At 44.9% G+C, this 20,118-nt stretch overlaps 1 protein-coding gene across 1 annotated transcript; it reads right to left on the bottom strand.

The window, feature by feature from the left end:
• Positions 1–1,449: 1,449 nt before the first annotated feature.
• Positions 1,450–18,884, bottom strand: LOC123765727 (uncharacterized). The gene is made up of 6 exons (XM_045754434.2): positions 18,747–18,884; positions 18,482–18,590; positions 3,742–3,929; positions 2,734–2,907; positions 2,460–2,522; positions 1,450–1,735 (listed from the first exon to the last, which is right to left on the bottom strand). Exons 3-6 carry the CDS (start codon positions 3,823–3,825, stop codon positions 1,574–1,576), a joined length of 483 nt encoding a protein of 160 aa, XP_045610390.2. The 5' UTR covers positions 3,826–3,929; positions 18,482–18,590; positions 18,747–18,884; the 3' UTR covers positions 1,450–1,573.
• Positions 18,885–20,118: the final 1,234 nt, after the last annotated feature.

Below are 20,118 nucleotides of genomic sequence, written 5' to 3'. Positions count from 1 at the left end.
AGTTTAAAAGTGAAATAATGACGAAGTTAGACGTGGACACTCATGGAACCTCACCAGGAAGAAGTGGTGGTTTTAATTGTGGAGGAAGTGCCGAATTGGCTTCAGTCCCAAACATCCCGGATTAAAGATCAAGTCGATGGGATTCGTACAGGCTGCAAGAAAATATTAATTTGATTAATTAATATAATATTCCGACTAAGAGGACTATTTTGAATGATTATGCTAAGTATCATCTGAGTTCATCTTCCAAAGTGACTGGTTATGCAAGAAAGACCTGAGTTAGCCTGTTAGTTTCACTGATTATGATAAGATAAATCTAAATTCATCTGTTGTTTACCTAGAGTTATGGAAGGGAAACCTGAATTTGTTTGTTAGTTTGACTGGTTATTATATCATATTATACATAATCCAAACAGTTAAATATTTAAGTACAAGTGGATACCAGTAAGAATGAATAATTAAATCACATTCATTACATACTCGACTTTTCAAGCAAGTGCAAAGACGAACCTACAATATAAAACATCCATAAAGAAGTAACCACATAATGAAATATATTCCTAGTAGCTATGTTATTAACACTTAAGATAAGTTGCACTATACTGACGGTTGGGTATCGTTACGACCTCCTTAGGCAGGTCCTCACACTGACCCTTCTCCCGGTCATACTTGTTGACACAAGACACATCATCAGTCCACCTCTGTTGTCAGGTGTCTACCTCAGTAATATTTAACGAAAAAAGCACTTGGATTTATATATATATGTTCCGGTGAACTAAAGGCAATACAATTATTATCATTATTATTATTATCAGTGCTAGTAATAGTATAATTATTATCATTCATCATGCACGATATAATTATCATTTAAACTATTCCAGTAATGATTTAAACAAGTAATAATAATTCATTATACAAATGAACTTTGCCCTGAGTATTAAGGCTCCATCACGTGTCTTAACTCACCCGCAACCATAGTCTCAATGAAGACTCGCTCCTGAGCCATGACCTTCACCTCACCCAGCCACTTCTCAGTGTCCTTCTCCGGGTCTGGAGAGCCTGTGCTGATCATGCACAGGTCAAAGCGCACGAATCTGCCGGGAGAGGGGGAGGAGAAAGGAGGTGTTGGACTCTATGGTCACTGCTCATATTGTCTCTATACCGAATATTCATTTTTATGGCATATAATTCGTATTTATTTGTTTCTCTAGAGAATGTATTTTTAATCAAGTGCTGTCGAATCGCATCTTCAGCTTCTATTCCTTAAACTCTGTTTCTGTGTTTATCTTTCTGTTTCTATATTCCCCTTGTATGTTTCACTTTTAATTCTGTTTTCCCTTGCGGAAGTCTTATCCACAAGTTATGCTGAGCTCCCCGGAGGCACTCTGGTCATCCCCTGATGGTATTTTTTGCCCACAAGTACCTGGCTGACCTCCATGGAGGGACTCTGACTATTCCCTGGTGGTAGTCTTACCCACAAGCACCTGGCTGACCTCCATGGAGGGACTCTGACTATTCCCTGGTGATAGTCTTACCCACAAGCACCTGGCTGACCTCCATGGAGGGACTCTGACTATTCCCTGGTGGTAGTCTTACCCACAAGCACCTGGCTGAGCTCCCCAGAGGCACCCTGGCCATTGGATTTTGCCCCACCAACAGTCTGCTGGCACAGTGCCAACATTCTCTTCCATGAAACATTGTCCTGCTGGCATTGTTTGAACGTTGCTTGAGACTCCTGTAGATAAAATAGAAAAAATCCTGTTATTCTTTGACAACTTATTAAAGAAGCAACTTCCAACATAATAAAGACAGTGGACCTTCCACAGCAATCCTGTAATATTTGTTTGTGGAGTTTTAATAGTATTACTGATTTTTTGTTTAATCTGAGCTTAATTAAGGATACAGAAGAATATATAATGATAAGGGATTAAATAAATATTCAACAAAAGGTATTCAAACTAGAAAAAATAAAATATTTTATTATTCCGGTAGTTCTAATTAAATATTCTTTTAACATAGTTCCCAATAAAACTTTGTATATAATAAAAGGTGTTGGTTAATTTCTCATTTGCAGTGCTTTATTGGAACACTGAGAGAAGAAAACTAATTTCTATTATCTTTCTTTAGTGCAAATAAATGCTTGATGCTCAAAATTAATTAGTTGCAATATCCGCATATGATTAGAAATTCCAAAATGTATAAATTATCGGCAGTATATAGTTTATAAAGAATAAATTTAAGGATTAAAGCATATCCATTTATCCTATTGATTTATGACAGGATATAAATCCTAGTTATCATTACAATGGCTCACCATTGTTGGGAGACAAGAAGCCGAATAGGGTTATCGAGGTTCCCCCCCCCCAACCCATCATCCCCATACGACAAGGACTGATGGGTCAACAGGATTCAACCCACGACAGTTTAGTTGTCACTCAGCAGACAACATTCTAACTAACCGTGTTGATGGATCTCCTGCGTCTCCCGGCGGCTCTGCAGGCGGGGTTGGTCTGGTCCGGTGTCTGCAGGCATAATATTGCGGTTAGTTTAGCTCTACCCCCGTAGTGTCTGTCAGCTGTTGAACACAACACCCCTATTATGTGTCAGTGTGAGGTTCGACCCTCAGGAGCGCTCTATGGTATAAAATGGCACTTTTGCAGGACAGTTTTCCGCCTCTCACTGCTCCTAATATTACACTAAGCCGTGATTTGCTCACAATACACTGTGTATTACCTTCCAGGACTCAGCGAACACAACAGGGGCGTTGAGCGTAGGGTTGTACGGCACGTTGTTCCTAGTAGTGAAGTCGTTGCCAGTGTTCTTGTCCGGAATACCACACAAGCCGCGAAGCTCAGAATGAATATTAGGGTTGGCCCACACGTCGAAGCGAATCTTGCAGTGCTGGAGCTGAAAAGGCAGTAGGGAAAAGAGGTGGTGAAAGGGTAGCAGGAAAGATCCCCCAAAGGGTCCCTAGGTAATAATCTACTCTCATTTGTTAAATATAGATGTGACCCTTATCGAGATAGAGGTTCGGGTGCATCTACCAGTCATGGAGACATGGCGAGAGTTGTGGAGACTGGTATAACAATCTGACAGTCTAAAGCTATCTTTGGCAAGCACCTTCATATTACAACTTTGCAGCAATTTAAAGAAATATTATACCACTCAAGTCAAGATTGAAACCAGAAGACGCGACCAGGCCATTAGCATTACATGAGAATGAGAAGGAGCCATAAGAAGACGACACCGCGAACACTGTTTATGTAGACCAGACGTAAATCTGTGTATTTATGAATTTATGTTTGTAGGTTAGATTAGCATTTTAAAAGCACCCTTCTGGGGTTGATTGTTCTATAAATCACTGAACTCTATGTTTAACAGATCTCTAACCCTGTACATGGAGGATAAGAGAAAATCCATATATATGCTGGCTAGCGTTGTAATTGTGGCCTTGACTAGGGTAGAAAATAATAACAAAGAAACTATACATGTACGATAAGAAGCAAGATTATTGTATAAAAATGTATTATTTTAATTTAGATTTAACTAAAAATAATGCAGCCTAAGTGGATTTACCACAAGACCTTCAGAGATCAGCGCCATGAGGCACTCTCCCTCTCGTTAAACTTACCATAAAACCTCCATACACCAACATCTTTAGGCACTCTGCCTAGCCTCAGGCTCACATTACGATTCTGAGAGCCCAGCACCCTGAGACATTCTCCCTGGCGCGAGACTTACCAAAAGACCTTGAGAGCCCCCTGAGACATTCTCCCTGGCGCCAGACTTTCCACAAGACCTTGAGAGCCCAGAATCCTGAGACATTCTCCCTGGCGCCAGACAAGGACATTGTGCTTGACTCCTCCGGCGGTCACCCTCTGGGCTTAGGGACCCGCTGGCACCTCAATCTCTTCACCGTTTGCACGAATCTGCAGAACACAAAATTGTTTCACTGCTCCTAATATTACACTAAGCCGTGATTTGCTCACAATACACTGTGTATTACCTTCCAGGACTCAGCGAACACAACAGGGGCGTTGAGCGTAGGGTTGTACGGCACGTTGTTCCTAGTAGTGAAGTCGTATTACTACACATAATATGTATGCTGTATAATACACTAATAATAATACACTGTATAATACACAAATTATTTACGGAGGGAGAACAGGAAAAAATTTCAGAGAATTAAATAAAATTGTGCCAAATAGTAAATAAAAAAAATTAGGTACATTCAGAAACAATTTAGACTGAACTATATTAAAATAATCCTGGCCTAATAATTGTATCTATTTGTAATCACACTACCTCAATAAATGACTAGGAAGGCATACATCTAGGAAATCAACAACAGCAGAACACAATGTGGTTAAACACTCTACGGACAATCAAACCCGTATTTCATATTTTATGTGAGTTGTTTGTGGTCGTAATAGTAGCCAATTATACTAAAGTAGGGCATGAGGGTCAACTCACACCCACCCTACGACACTATACAATCACAACTCACCATGGAAAGCTATTTTTTTTATTTAGACATGAATATTTCTCCGGGATTTTTCGAACAAAATCGTTAATATAATATAGTAAACCATCGAAAAATCGAAGACCATCTCTGTACTTAACACTTTTTATAAATATGTTTGTAAGCAATGATGCCACTTATCTCCAAAGTTCTTCCAATTAGTATTTTTGTATGTATAATAGCAAGAGTTATCTTTTTATTATGTAAGAATAACCGCAGTAATGTAAAATCCTGGTAATTAATAAGGATTTATGAGCAAAAATCAATTCTCACAAGTTTCTATGGGGAAAAAATGGAAATTGATGTAAGACGCATTGGGCTTGGAAACCCCCTTAAACTTCAGCTGATGTTGACCTTCTTCAAAGAATTAATATTGATATGTTTGTTTTATTTGAAGTGATATGTAATGACCGTGTGGAGAAGACTCTTGATTGGTCCAGAGATCTCTTGGAAATACCAAAACAATTTCATATGCACATGTGATAATTTGTTTATCTGTACATTCTCTCTATTTATTGTTATGATCTCAGCCTGCAGGAGAAACGAGTCTCCCTTCTTGAGAGTTATTCAGCAAGCCTGACCTAACTAGAAGGTCTAGCAAATTGAGGTAATAATCCATATGTAAAATAGTTGGTTGGATATGTGTAACAGTTTGAGATTATGGGCAATGCAGAAGAAAATAGATAAGGACTGGCTAGGAGATGTGGACATTTTGCTGGAGGCTTGAGGCTCGCTTCTGGAGGACCTTGACCTCACTTGAGTGCCAGACATCGCGGGGGGAAGCCGCGCTCCGTTGAGCTCCCGTCAGAAGGGAACCCCTAGTGATATATCTCTAAGAGAAGAGAAGTGTGCAGACGTGCCAGCTGTGGAATCGAGCTGGGGACGTGTGGTCTCAAGTCGTGGACGATAATTAGTGAATATTAAGCCGCCCGAGGCATTATTGTGGGCTGTGTGGAGCGCCCTGACCAGACGCCGTCAGAGGAAAAGCGCCCTCGATCAGTTAATCTGTGGTAAGCACGATATACGCCAGTTCATAGTGATTGCATTGTAGTTGGTCGTGTGCCCAGCGACAGTAGCGATGTTTATTTATAAGTTAGACATGTTTTAATAAGGCAGAAGGCCTGAAATAGGAGAGTGAAGAGGGAGGAACACGGAGCGACGTCCGTCCTCTCTGAGCGCTGGCGGGACGACTGAGGGAGCCTGGCTCCGGATGGAGGAAGACCCTCCCAGCGAGTGAGGACCGCCGCCAGGCGAGGTGGAGTATGGGACCCGCCCAAAACGGGGGAGTCCACTCTCACTGTATGTAGAGGACAGATAGAGGTTGGAGCAAGCATATTGTGTGGTTATTTTTGTTTATGTGTTAAAGGGACATTTTATTGGAACGTCGATGGTTTGCAGGTTTGTCTTTGGGGAAGAAGTTGCTGAGAACTTCGAAGCCAGCAGATTGATGTAGCTGATGAGACTCAAGGTAGTGGAGCAGAGGACCTCGAGCTGTGAGGAGAAGCAGCAGTGAAGAGGAGTGTCACGTGCTTCTGTAGAGGTGGTGTAGCAGCCAGAGAGCTGTGGAGGAACCTAGCAGAAGGGTGAAGCACCGTAGTTACTCAAGGAAACTTCATGATAGCAGCCTGGAGGAGCTGCAGAGGATCCTGGTAGTGAAGCCCGGCAGAACCTAAAGATATTAGGGTAGTGAACTTCCAGAGGTGGAAGGGAAGTTCTGGTGGATTACTTATAGGGAGTTGATAGTGTTTGGTTGTCATTAGCGTGCAAGACGCAGTGAGAGGTGAGTGACTGTTGGCATTCTTACGTCAAGGAGTTTTTCATACTGAAGTATCAATGAACATTTATACTGGTATATGTTATTGCATTCAAATGCTGATTTTCTGTATATACATTATCTTGCTGATAGTGCAACAGTGTATGTAGGCTTGACCACTTGAGGAGGTTAATAGTATCAGGTGGTAACCAGGAGATAGGATACCGCTTGATAAGCTGATAATAGAGTTCTGATGGTGTTGGAGTGCAACCTGATTGTGTATTATAGAGTATAGGATTCATTATTATTATATGTGTGTATGTATCGTGTATGTGCTTTGTCAAGTAAATGTGTCACAATTTGCTGGTGTTTGCCCTTGTCCTAGTGAGGCTTCCAGGAGGTAGTAAAGAAGGAGAGAGAAAGAACCAAGAACCACTGCTGTGGACAGGGTAGGAGGTAATACTAGTAAGTCATAGGGGATTGAGGAGATCATATCTCATAAGGAGAGAGTGGGGAGTCACAGCGGCTCGAGTGGGTGTGTGCACGTGACAACGAGGCTAAGTGTTGGAGCCGCATCCCCTGAACGTGTGACGTTGAGCCCCTCTCCAAGAGCCAGAAGCGCCAAGGGTGATCTCCTAGTATAAGCACTCTGCCGAGTTGTGGGTGGGTTATCCATAGAGAAGGATCGACGACGACAACACCAACCAACCCACAGTCTATAATAAATTGGGGGCCTGTGTCCGGGAGAGTGAACTGACACACCCACACCCTGTCCAAGAGTGGATTTGTACACCCTTGCTGAAATAAACTGTGTGACCGCAGGTGTATATTCTCTCTCTTGGGAAGACTCACAGGACAAAGATGGATAAGGTGCAAACGTTTGTGGAGTCAGGCAAGCCCGAGGACTTGGAAGGTTGCACGAGGGATCAATTGAAACAAATAGCAGGAAAATGTGGCATCAGGTTGAAAGCATCTAAAGTAGCTGGGATGAAGGATGAGATCCTGAGGCAGTTAAGAGCCAAAAGTGAAGCGGCAGAGCAAGGAGCCCAAAAAGGAGCTGAAAGTGGAAAGGAGGAAGATGGGCAGGATGAAGTGAGATCCCAGGGATCGAGTAGGAGCAGCAAGAGTAGCCGCAGTAGCAGGAGTAGCCGAAATAGGAGCTTGGAGAGATTCCAGTTAGAGCTCCAGATGCAGCGTGAGGACAAGGAGAGACAGTTCCAGCTGGAAAAGATGAAATTAGAACTCCAGATGAAAAATGAAGCCGAGAAGGAAAAAGAGAAAACCAGGCTGGAAGTAGAAAAAGAGAAAACCAGGCTGGAAGTAGAAAAGAGAAAACCAGGTTGGAAGTAGAAAAAGAGAAAACCAGAGTAAGAGAACTGGAGTTGGAACAGGAGAAAGAAAAAGAGAAAGCAAGGCTAGAGGTGGAAAAAGAAAAAGAGAGAACAAAACAAATGCAGATAGAAGCGAATAGAACCTTGGCTGAACAAAGGATTGAACATGGGTTGCCAGAGAACACACCCAGGTATCACACCCACCAGATGTTAGGGTTAGGGAGAAGGACATTCCCATTGTTTGTTCCGAAGAGGCAGAGAGCTTTTTCGAGCACTTTGAAAAAGTAGCCAGCATCAAGGAGTGGCCACAGGAGGAATGGCCCAGCTGGTCAGTTAAGATTGACCGGTGCAGCCAGGGAGGCATACACCCAATTGTCACTGGAAGAGTGCCAGGATTACGCCACAGTAAAGAGCAGCATATTGCGCTCGTTTCAGTTACCCCAGAAGCTTATAGAAAGCGCTTCAGAGAGATGATCAAAGTTGGAGCATGTACGTTTGCTGAGACAGCAAGGGATCTGGAAAGACGATTCCAGAAGTGGATTGAGGCTGCTGGAGTTGGATCTTACGCTGACCTGAAGCAACTGATGGTCATGGAGAAGTTCTTGGAGATGATGCATCCCGAAACAAAGTTCAAGATCCAAGAAGCAGGGATAATGGAGGTGAAAGATGCCGCAGATAGGGCGGATATGATTACTGAAGCATACAATAGCTTGAGGGAGAACAGAGTGAGAAGCGAGGCGAGACGCAGCAATGGCAGGCCCAATGGAGTCTGGGGAGGAAGAAATTATGAAAGACCCAGAAGAGTCTGGGGTGAGAAAAATTTTGATAAATGGGCAGATAAAAGTAAGTACCCTAAAACTCAGAAGAGTAGGTCGCGCACTTCGTCTGAAAGTGAAGATGGAGGAGCTAAACGAGAAACTAATCGTTATCCTGGAAATCGAGAGTCCAGTAAAACCCCACAGAGTGCAAGTAGTGTACCTGGCCCGAGGAATTCTCATACGAGTGGGCAGAGTCAGAGCTACTCTGGTACATATAGAAGAGACTTTACCCAGATGAGATGTTACAATTGTAACGGATTGGGTCACGTGATGCGAGATTGTAGACAGGGCAAGAGAGTTGTGACCCTGGCCATGTGTGACCCCGGAAGTAAATATACTAATGTGTTCCGAGACAAACCACAGAGAGCGAACTTAGTGAACGAGAGGTATAGACCGTTCATGAGCAAAGGTTGGATCAGTATAGGAGGCCAACCTGAGGTAGAAGTTGGTATCTTAAGAGATACCGGAGCTAATCAGAGCTTGATTGCGAGAAGCCTGATTGGGAATGGTCGACGGTTAGCTGGCAGTGGGAAGATGAAAGTATATGGGTTATTGTCTGAGAGTGACATGCCCGTTTGTACTGTCCAGCTAAGGTCGGAATATGTGTCGGCAGAGGTGATGTTGGGAGTGTGCCCCGACATACCTATTCCAGGAGTCCAAGTGATCCTGGGGAATGACTTGTGCGGGACAAAGGTGTTGCCAAGAGTCATAGTGGAGACTGTGCCAGAGGAGTGCCCAGAAGGCCACGGCACGTGTGGGACACCTGAGAGTGTGAACCTGACTGACATCCGAGAAGATGAGCCAGGAGACCGCCAAGCCATTGAAAACCCTGTCTCGGTAGTGACGAAGGCAGAGGTGGCCGACGAGGAAGACGCTGGAGAAGGTGAGACAGTGTCGATTCAACCGGTGGAAGATATCGACGTAGATATAGCATGGCTGTTTGATGAAGGTCCAGCCCAGGAAAATGAAGTCTCGTGAGGTCAAAAGTGAAGATGGCCCAGCCGAAGAAGAATACTGTGGAGAGAGTTGACCTGAGTAAAGCCCAGACTGCTGAAATTAAGAGTCGGAAGGTGAATGCAACTGTGCTGAGTAGGAATGAGAAGGATGTGGACATACAGAGGACGAGAGTAGAGCGTCAAGTTGTCCACGAGCACAGAGGCATTTGGGTAGTAGAGTTAAGTTGTGGGAGATGTCAAGAGTTGACATGTTCCACAGGAAACGTGAAGAAAAGATAGTGAAGAAGAGTAATAGCCGGGAAAATGAAAGAAGAAGAGACAGTATGTGTGGAGAGATGCTTACGAGCACTCTGGGAGAGGCAAAGCGACATGTATGGTCGAGTGCTGTTGGATGTAGTACAGTGCCTGAAGAAACTTTTAGGGAACGAAGAAGAGTTGAAGGAGAAGAAATGGAGTTGTATAGAGGTGAGAAGTGCAGGAAGAAGATGATGATACAAGCATGGAGGAGTAGAAGAAAGCCGAGGACTCGGTGGGAGTCGAACAGGATGAGGTCTCAGATAAATGAGGAGACGAAAAGGAGAATCGTCGGTGAAGACGATGGAGTGAAGTATGATGACAGGAGACGAAAGTATAACGGCAGTAGATGGAAGTGTGAAAACGACAGAGGAGGTACAGACAGTAGATGTCTGACTCTGGACGTGAAGAGAGGAAGACGAGGAAACGGAAGGTGGAAACAATAAGTAGAGTGGACCGATGGAGTGCAGGCGTCCAAGGAGGACAGCCTAGCCAAGAGGTGTCAGAGGTCAAATCGTTTATGAGAAGATCATGTTTCTGGAGAGAGGTGAGCCAGATGTTGCAAGGAGCAACGAACTAATTGTAGACTCCTAAGAGAGTATATCGGGTGAAGAACGAGACAGTGTGGTGGCGGATGTATTATCCCGAGCTTTGCCACTGGAATAACTCTCAAAAATAAGGGGAGGGGAGTGTTATGATCTCAGCCTGCAGGAGAAACGAGTCTCCCTTCTTGAGAGTTATTCAGCAAGCCTGACCTAACTAGAAGGTCTAGCAAATTGAGGTAATAATCCATATGTAAAATAGTTGGTTGGATATGTGTAACAGTTTGAGATTATGGGCAATGCAGAAGAAAATAGATAAAGGACTGGCTAGGAGATGTGGACATTTTGCTGGAGGCTTGAGGCTCGCTTCTGGAGGACCTTGACCTCACTTGAGTGCCAGACATCGCGGGGGGAAGCCGCGCTCCGTTGAGCTCCCGTCAGAAGGGAACCCCTAGTGATATATCTCTAAGAGAAGAGAAGTGTGCAGACGTGCCAGCTGTGGAATCGAGCTGGGGACGTGTGGTCTCAAGTCGTGGACGATAATTAGTGAATATTAAGCCGCCCGGAGGCATTATTGTGGGCTGTGTGGAGCGCCCTGACCAGACGCCGTCAGAGGAAAAGCGCCCTCGATCAGTTAATCTGTGGTAAGCACGATATACGCCAGTTCATAGTGATTGCATTGTAGTTGGTCGTGTGCCCAGCGACAGTAGCGATGTTTATTTATAAGTTAGACATGTTTTAATAAGGCAGAAGGCCTGAAATAGGAGAGTGAAGAGGGAGGAACACGGAGCGACGTCCGTCCTCTCTGAGCGCTGGCGGACGACTGAGGGAGCCTGGCTCCGGATGGAGGAAGACCCTCCCAGCGAGTGAGGACCGCCGCCAGGCGAGGTGGAGTATGGACCCGCCCAAAACGGGGGAGTCCACTCTCACTGTATGTAGAGGACAGATAGAGGTTGGAGGCAAGCATATTGTGTGGTTATTTTTGTTTATGTGTTAAAGGGGAACATTTTATTGGAACGTCGATGGGTTGCAGGTTTGTCTTTGGGGAAGAAGTTGCTGAGAACTTCGAAGCCAGCAGATGATGTAGCTGATGAGACTCCAAGGTAGTGGAGCAGAGGACCTCGAGCTGTGAGGAGAAGCAGCAGTGAAGAGGAGTGTCACGTGCTTCTGTAGAGGTGGTGTAGCAGCCAAGAGAGCTGTGGAGGAACCTAGCAGAAGGGTGAAGCACCGTAGTTACTCAAGGAAACTTCATGATAGCAGCCTGGAGGAGCTGCAGAGGATCCTGGTAGTGAAGCCCGGCAGAACCTAAAGATATTAGGGTAGTGAACTTCCAGAGGTGGAAGGGGAAGTTCTGGTGGATTACTTATAGGGAGTTGATAGTGTTTGGTTGTCATTAGCGTGCAAGACGCAGTGAGAGGTGAGTGACTGTTGGCATTCTTACGTCAAGGAGTTTTTTCATACTGAAGTATCAATGAACATTTATACTGGTATATGTTATTGCATTCAAATGCTGATTTTCTGTATATATACATTATCTTGCTGATAGTGCAACAGTGTATGTAGGCTTGACCAACTTGAGGAGGTTAATAGTATCAGGTGGTAACCAGGAGATAGGATACCGCTTGATAAGCTGATAATAGAGTTCTGATGGTGTTGGAGTGCAACCTGATTGTGATATTATAGAGTATAGGATTCATTATTATTATATGTGTGTATGTATCGTGTATGTGCTTTGTCAAGTAAATGTGTCACAATTTGCTGGTGTTTGCCCTTGTCCTAGTGAGGCTTCCCAGGAGGTAGTAAAGAAGGAGAGAGAAAGAACCAAGAACCACTGCTGTGGACAGGGTAGGAGGTAATACTAGTAAGTCATAGGGGATTGAGGAGATCATATCTCATAAGGAGAGAGTGGGGAGTCACAGCGGCTCGAGTGGGTGTGTGCACGTGACAACGAGGCTAAGTGTTGGAGCCGCATCCCCTGAACGTGTGACGTTGAGCCCCTCTCCAAGAGCCAGAAGCGCCAAGGGTGATCTCCTAGTATAAGCACTCTGCCGAGTTGTGGGTTGGGTTATCCATAGAGAAGGATCGACGACGACAACACCAACCAACCCACAGTCTATAATAAATTGGGGGCCTGTGTCCGGGAGAGTGAACTGACACACCCACACCCTGTCCAAGAGTGGATTTGTACACCCTTGCTGAAATAAACTGTGTGACCGCAGGTGTATATTCTCTCTCTTGGGAAGACTCACAGGACAAAGATGGATAAGGTGCAAACGTTTGTGGAGTCAGGCAAGCCCGAGGACTTGGAAGGTTGCACGAGGGATCAATTGAAACAAATAGCAGGAAAATGTGGCATCAGGTTGAAAGCATCTAAAGTAGCTGGGATGAAGGATGAGATCCTGAGGCAGTTAAGAGCCAAAAGTGAAGCGGCAGAGCAAGGAGCCCAAAAAGGAGCTGAAAGTGGAAAGGAGGAAGATGGGCAGGATGAAGTGAGATCCCAGGGATCGAGTAGGAGCAGCAAGAGTAGCCGCAGTAGCAGGAGTAGCCGAAATAGGAGCTTGGAGAGATTCCAGTTAGAGCTCCAGATGCAGCGTGAGGACAAGGAGAGACAGTTCCAGCTGGAAAAGATGAAATTAGAACTCCAGATGAAAAATGAAGCCGAGAAGGAAAAAGAGAAAACCAGGCTGGAAGTAGAAAAAGAGAAAACCAGGCTGGAAGTAGAAAAAGAGAAAACCAGGTTGGAAGTAGAAAAAGAGAAAACCAGAGTAAGAGAACTGGAGTTGGAACAGGAGAAAGAAAAAGAGAAAGCAAGGCTAGAGGTGGAAAAAGAAAAAGAGAGAACAAAACAAATGCAGATAGAAGCGAATAGAACCTTGGCTGAACAAAGGATTGAACATGGGTTGCCAGAGAACACCACCCAGGTATCACACCCACCAGATGTTAGGGTTAGGGAGAAGGACATTCCCTTGTTTGTTCCCGAAGAGGCAGAGAGCTTTTTCGAGCACTTTGAAAAAGTAGCCAGCATCAAGGAGTGGCCACAGGAGGAATGGGCCCAGCTGGTCCAGTTAAGATTGACCGGTGCAGCCAGGGAGGCATACACCCAATTGTCACTGGAAGAGTGCCAGGATTACGCCACAGTAAAGAGCAGCATATTGCGCTCGTTTCAGTTAACCCCAGAAGCTTATAGAAAGCGCTTCAGAGAGATGATCAAAGTTGGAGCATGTACGTTTGCTGAGACAGCAAGGGATCTGGAAAGACGATTCCAGAAGTGGATTGAGGCTGCTGGAGTTGGATCTTACGCTGACCTGAAGCAACTGATGGTCATGGAGAAGTTCTTGGAGATGATGCATCCCGAAACAAAGTTCAAGATCCAAGAAGCAGGGATAATGGAGGTGAAAGATGCCGCAGATAGGGCGGATATGATTACTGAAGCATACAATAGCTTGAGGGAGAACAGAGTGAGAAGCGAGGCGAGACGCAGCAATGGCAGGCCCAATGGAGTCTGGGGAGGAAGAAATTATGAAAGACCCAGAAGAGTCTGGGGTGAGAAAAATTTTGATAAATGGGCAGATAAAAGTAAGTACCCTAAAACTCAGAAGAGTAGGTCGCGCACTTCGTCTGAAAGTGAAGATGGAGGAGCTAAACGAGAAACTAATCGTTATCCTGGAAATCGAGAGTCCAGTAAAACCCCACAGAGTGCAAGTAGTGTACCTGGCCCGAGGAATTCTCATACGAGTGGGCAGAGTCAGAGCTACTCTGGTACATATAGAAGAGACTTTACCCAGATGAGATGTTACAATTGTAACGGATTGGGTCACGTGATGCGAGATTGTAGACAGGGCAAGAGAGTTGTGACCCTGGCCATGTGTGACCCCGGAAGTAAATATACTAATGTGTTCCGAGACAAACCACAGAGAGCGAACTTAGTGAACGAGAGGTATAGACCGTTCATGAGCAAAGGTTGGATCAGTATAGGAGGCCAACCTGAGGTAGAAGTTGGTATCTTAAGAGATACCGGAGCTAATCAGAGCTTGATTGCGAGAAGCCTGATTGGGAATGGTCGACGGTTAGCTGGCAGTGGGAAGATGAAAGTATATGGGTTATTGTCTGAGAGTGACATGCCCGTTTGTACTGTCCAGCTAAGGTCGGAATATGTGTCGGCAGAGGTGATGTTGGGAGTGTGCCCCGACATACCTATTCCAGGAGTCCAAGTGATCCTGGGGAATGACTTGTGCGGGACAAAGGTGTTGCCAAGAGTCATAGTGGAGACTGTGCCAGAGGAGTGCCCAGAAGGCCACGGCACGTGTGGGACACCTGAGAGTGTGAACCTGACTGACATCCGAGAAGATGAGCCAGGAGACCGCCAAGCCATTGAAAACCCTGTCTCGGTAGTGACGAAGGCAGAGGTGGCCGACGAGGAAGACGCTGGAGAAGGTGAGACAGTGTCGATTCAACCGGTGGAAGATATCGACGTAGATATAGCATGGCTGTTTGATGAAGGTCCAGCCCAGGAAAATGAAGTCTCGGTGAGGTCAAAAGTGAAGATGGCCCAGCCGAAGAAGAATACTGTGGAGAGAGTTGACCTGAGTAAAGCCCAGACTGCTGAAATTAAGAGTCGGAAGGTGAATGCAACTGTGCTGAGTAGGAATGAGGAAGGATGTGGACATACAGAGGACGAGAGTAGAGCGTCAAGTTGTCCACGAGCACAGAGGCATTTGGGTAGTAGAGTTAAGTTGTGGGAGATGTCAAGAGTTGACATGTTCCACAGGAAACGTGAAGAAAAGATAGTGAAGAAGAGTAATAGCCGGGAAAATGAAAGAAGAAGAGACAGTATGTGTGGAGAGATGCTTACGAGCACTCTGGGAGAGGCAAAGCGACATGTATGGTCGAGTGCTGTTGGATGTAGTACAGTGCCTGAAGAAACTTTTAGGGAACGAAGAAGAGTTGAAGGAGAAGAAATGGAGTTGTATAGAGGTGAGAAGTGCAGGAAGAAGATGATGATACAAGCATGGAGGAGTAGAAGAAAGCCGAGGACTCGGTGGGAGTCGAACAGGATGAGGTCTCAGATAAATGAGGAGACGAAAAGGAGAATCGTCGGTGAAGACGATGGAGTGAAGTATGATGACAGGAGACGAAAGTATAACGGCAGTAGATGGAAGTGTGAAAACGACAGAGGAGGTACAGACAGTAGATGTCTGACTCTGGACGTGAAGAGAGGAAGACGAGGAAACGGAAGGTGGAAACAATAAGTAGAGTGGACCGATGGAGTGCAGGCGTCCAAGGAGGACAGCCTAGCCAAGAGGTGTCAGAGGTCAAATCGTTTATGAGAAGATCATGTTTCTGGAGAGAGGTGAGCCAGATGTTGCAAGGAGCAACGAACTAATTGTAGACTCCTAAGAGAGTATATCGGGTGAAGAACGAGACAGTGTGGTGGCGGATGTATTATCCCGAGCTTTGCCACTGGAATAACTCTCAAAAATAAGGGGAGGGGAGTGTTATGATCTCAGCCTGCAGGAGAAACGAGTCTCCCTTCTTGAGAGTTATTCAGCAAGCCTGACCTAACTAGAAGGTCTAGCAAATTGAGGTAATAATCCATATGTAAAATAGTTGGTTGGATATGTGTAACAGTTTGAGATTATGGGCAATGCAGAAGAAAATAGATAAAGGACTGGCTAGGAGATGTGGACATTTTGCTGGAGGCTTGAGGCTCGCTTCTGGAGGACCTTGACCTCACTTGAGTGCCAGACATCGCGGGGGGAAGCCGCGCTCCGTTGAGCTCCCGTCAGAAGGGAACCCCTAGTGATATATCTCTAAGAGAAGAGAAGTGTGCAGACGTGCCAGCTGTGGAATCGAGCTGGGGACGTGTGGTCTCAAGTCGTGGACGATAATTAGTGAATATTAAGCCGCCCGGAGGCATTATTGTGGGCTGTGTGGAGCGCCCTGACCAGACGCCGTCAGAGGAAAAGCGCCCTCGATCAGTTAATCTGTGGTAAGCACGATATACGCCAGTTCATAGTGATTGCATTGTAGTTGGTCGTGTGCCCAGCGACAGTAGCGATGTTTATTTATAAGTTAGACATGTTTTAATAAGGCAGAAGGCCTGAAATAGGAGAGTGAAGAGGGAGGAACACGGAGCGACGTCCGTCCTCTCTGAGCGCTGGCGGACGACTGAGGGAGCCTGGCTCCGGATGGAGGAAGACCCTCCCAGCGAGTGAGGACCGCCGCCAGGCGAGGTGGAGTATGGACCCGCCCAAAACGGGGGAGTCCACTCTCACTGTATGTAGAGGACAGATAGAGGTTGGAGGCAAGCATATTGTGTGGTTATTTTTGTTTATGTGTTAAAGGGGAACATTTTATTGGAACGTCGATGGGTTGCAGGTTTGTCTTTGGGGAAGAAGTTGCTGAGAACTTCGAAGCCAGCAGATGATGTAGCTGATGAGACTCCAAGGTAGTGGAGCAGAGGACCTCGAGCTGTGAGGAGAAGCAGCAGTGAAGAGGAGTGTCACGTGCTTCTGTAGAGGTGGTGTAGCAGCCAAGAGAGCTGTGGAGGAACCTAGCAGAAGGGTGAAGCACCGTAGTTACTCAAGGAAACTTCATGATAGCAGCCTGGAGGAGCTGCAGAGGATCCTGGTAGTGAAGCCCGGCAGAACCTAAAGATATTAGGGTAGTGAACTTCCAGAGGTGGAAGGGGAAGTTCTGGTGGATTACTTATAGGGAGTTGATAGTGTTTGGTTGTCATTAGCGTGCAAGACGCAGTGAGAGGTGAGTGACTGTTGGCATTCTTACGTCAAGGAGTTTTTTTATACTGAAGTATCAATGAACATTTATACTGGTATATGTTATTGCATTCAAATGCTGATTTTCTGTATATATACATTATCTTGCTGATAGTGCAACAGTGTATGTAGGCTTGACCAACTTGAGGAGGTTAATAGTATCAGGTGGTAACCAGGAGATAGGATACCACTTGATAAGCTGATAATAGAGTTCTGATGGTGTTGGAGTGCAACCTGATTGTGATATTATAGAGTATAGGATTCATTATTATTATATGTGTGTATGTATCGTGTATGTGCTTTGTCAAGTAAATGTGTCACAATTTGCTGGTGTTTGCCCTTGTCCTAGTGAGGCTTCCCAGGAGGTAGTAAAGAAGGAGAGAGAAAGAACCAAGAACCACTGCTGTGGACAGGGTAGGAGGTAATACTAGTAAGTCATAGGGGATTGAGGAGATCATATCTCATAAGGAGAGAGTGGGGAGTCACAGCGGCTCGAGTGGGTGTGTGCACGTGACAACGAGGCTAAGTGTTGGAGCCGCATCCCCTGAACGTGTGACGTTGAGCCCCTCTCCAAGAGCCAGAAGCGCCAAGGGTGATCTCCTAGTATAAGCACTCTGCCGAGTTGTGGGTTGGGTTATCCATAGAGAAGGATCGACGACGACAACACCAACCAACCCACAGTCTATAATATTATGAACATAATAATTATATATAATAAGAGAACATAATTCTCTTTATATTATGTTCGGAAATTAAAGCAAAGTAGTTGAAACTGTCTTACAAAATACTACCTGTACAGGTAGAGGTACATGGTTAGGGAGGTTATCATCAATACTATACCAACAGCACTATAGAATGGACATTAATTATATAGGAAGCGAACAGATTAAGATGTCAAAGTTAATTCCGGGCAACAAAAGCCTCTAGTTCAAGGAAGAATAAACAAAATAATTTTACATTCTACAGATAAGCGAAGATTGAAGACGTACATGACAGAAATATGTAAATGAAGCAAAGAGTATAACAAGGGAGATATTAAAACGGGGTTAAATATATCAACACAAAATAGGACAGTAAAAAATGGATTAAAACTGGATACGTTTAGAAAAGATCTCGATAAATACTGGCCTTCAGATAGGGTTGTTAAATTACTGAACACATTGTTAGGTGACAAAGAACTTGATGTCACTGCATTATTATTAGCGTAGGTTAGACATATGTAAGTGTTGATGGATGCTAATAGTAGATGCCTCGCATGGGCCTATTGACCTTCAGTAAGTTCCTGTATTCTTATTTTCTAGTACTTACAAAACAGATTTAATTGTTATTGATTTATCTATTTATCTATCCACAGTCCTACTTGTATGTTTGCTTACACACGTGTAAAACCACTAGTATAAAAACATACATATCACTGCATATCCGGCCATGAGTCTGGCCCTTCTTTCTACATAATCAGATGTTTCGTGCTCTGGAAATGTCAACTCACCTTGAAAATGCCTGGAGAAGCGAGTCCCCATTCTCCTATCTCAATCTGAAGCTCCGGGTTGTCTTTGAAGGTGGTCTTTTTGACGCAAGAGGGCATGTTGTAGCAGCGCCTGGCGAAGGTCACTCTTTGAGTAAATCGTTCTCAACACTTCAATGCGTTCATATATTTTTCACCCACTCTGCATTTTGTTTTAGTGTAGCTATGTATAAGGAAATATATAATACTGAACTATGCCTCGAGAGGACTGCCTCGCAAAGAAACTCACCGGAACTGTGCGAAGATGCCGTAATCGGGATTGAGGCTGTTCCCTTTCTGGGAGATGGCGTATTTGCAGACTCCGTGGTAGTCGAACCCGTGACGGTCGTAACTCCAGAAGTGGGGGTCGTCGAAGACCTCGCACTGCGGACCTGCGGTGGGAAATTCACTCTGAACTTCAAGTAAATACTTTCCCCTGCCACTATATTGTTCTCACTCCCTATTGCTGCATTAAGAAGGAAACACAAATGCTAGACAGTAAGCTTCCTGCTTTCTTGTTATTCAAAATTCTCTCTATCTATCTATCTCTCTCTCTCTTTCTCTCTCTCTCTCTTTCTCTCTCTCTCTCTCTCTCTCTCTCTCTCTCTCTCTCTCTCTCTCTCTCTCTCTCTCTCTCTCTCTCTCTCTCTCTCTCTCTCTCTCTCTCTCTCTCTCTCTCTCTCTCTCTCTCTCTCTCTCTCTCTCTCTCTCTCTCTCTCTCTCTCTCTCCCTCTCTCTCTCTCTCTCTCTCTCTCTCTCTCTCTCTCTCTCTCTCTCTCTCTCTCTCTCTCTCTCTCTCTCTCGCCATGTCTGACGAGAAACTAGAAAGTATTTTAAAATCTGAGTGGCACTTCCGGCGGTGTAGACAATTTTAACAAAAAAAAACGGAACAAAATCGATAGCAAATTTATGCGACAAAGAGCTATTACTCGAGGAAGAAGACAACATACGTTAGGCACAAGACTACAAATACGAGACAAGGTGATAACTGCATGAGGGATAAACTAACAAGAACATGGAGACACGATAACAACTATATTATGAACAAGATGGCAAGTACAGTGTAACAAATACATAAAGGACTTGGTGGGGAGAAATACACGAATGACTAAGCGACAAAAACACGAAGCGCTAGGTGGCAATGGCTCATCCCGTCCTTGTGCACGCTACGGTAACCAACGATACAAATACAGCCTACTATGAAAAGTAAGAGCCCACAGGTATCTACGTTTTCTATGTAGTAGAGTAATAGCTTAGGAAGGTTGCCTGAGTTCCCACATTTCAGGTTAGGAGAAGAGGTTGGATTTTATACGTAGTGGTAAATCATGGGATGGGGTTGAATAAGCAGAGGGGGTACATACCCAGACGCGTAGGGTACCACATGCCCTCGCTTCAGTTATGCCAAGAAGTAGAAATACAACCGTATATTTAACAACCTTTTGCTTGCAAGGTCTTAATACATAAGCGTGTATTACAGACTGTATATTCAGTCTCACCTCAGGTAGGCAGCAAGGAGATGGGTGTCAGACGCTGGACGATGTTGGCGCCGCGGCGGAGGACCTGTGTCTGCCTCAAGGCATCTTCTCCTCGCTTATATACGTCTAGAGGAGCAACAGCCCAGG

The sequence above is a fragment of the Procambarus clarkii genome, chromosome 37 (genome assembly GCF_040958095.1).
Source record: "Procambarus clarkii isolate CNS0578487 chromosome 37, FALCON_Pclarkii_2.0, whole genome shotgun sequence".
In the NCBI taxonomy this organism is placed as follows: Eukaryota; Metazoa; Arthropoda; class Malacostraca; order Decapoda; family Cambaridae; genus Procambarus; species Procambarus clarkii.
This window is presented reverse-complemented; position numbering and strand designations above follow the sequence as displayed.

What these genes read in the sequence shown, in the direction of transcription:
- LOC123765727 (XM_045754434.2), bottom strand. Translation starts at nt 3,825, where the DNA reads ATGTCTCAGGATTCTGGGCTCTCAAGGTCTTGTGGAAAGTCTGGCGCC. An exon ending in GGGGCTCTCAAGGTCTTTTG is followed by an intron (nt 2,908 to 3,741) that starts GTAAGTCTCGCG and finishes CTGCCTTTTCAG; the next exon opens with CTCCAGCACTGCAAGATTCG. An exon ending in TGTTCGCTGAGTCCTGGAAG is followed by an intron (nt 2,523 to 2,733) that starts GTAATACACAGT and finishes TTATGCCTGCAG; the next exon opens with ACACCGGACCAGACCAACCC.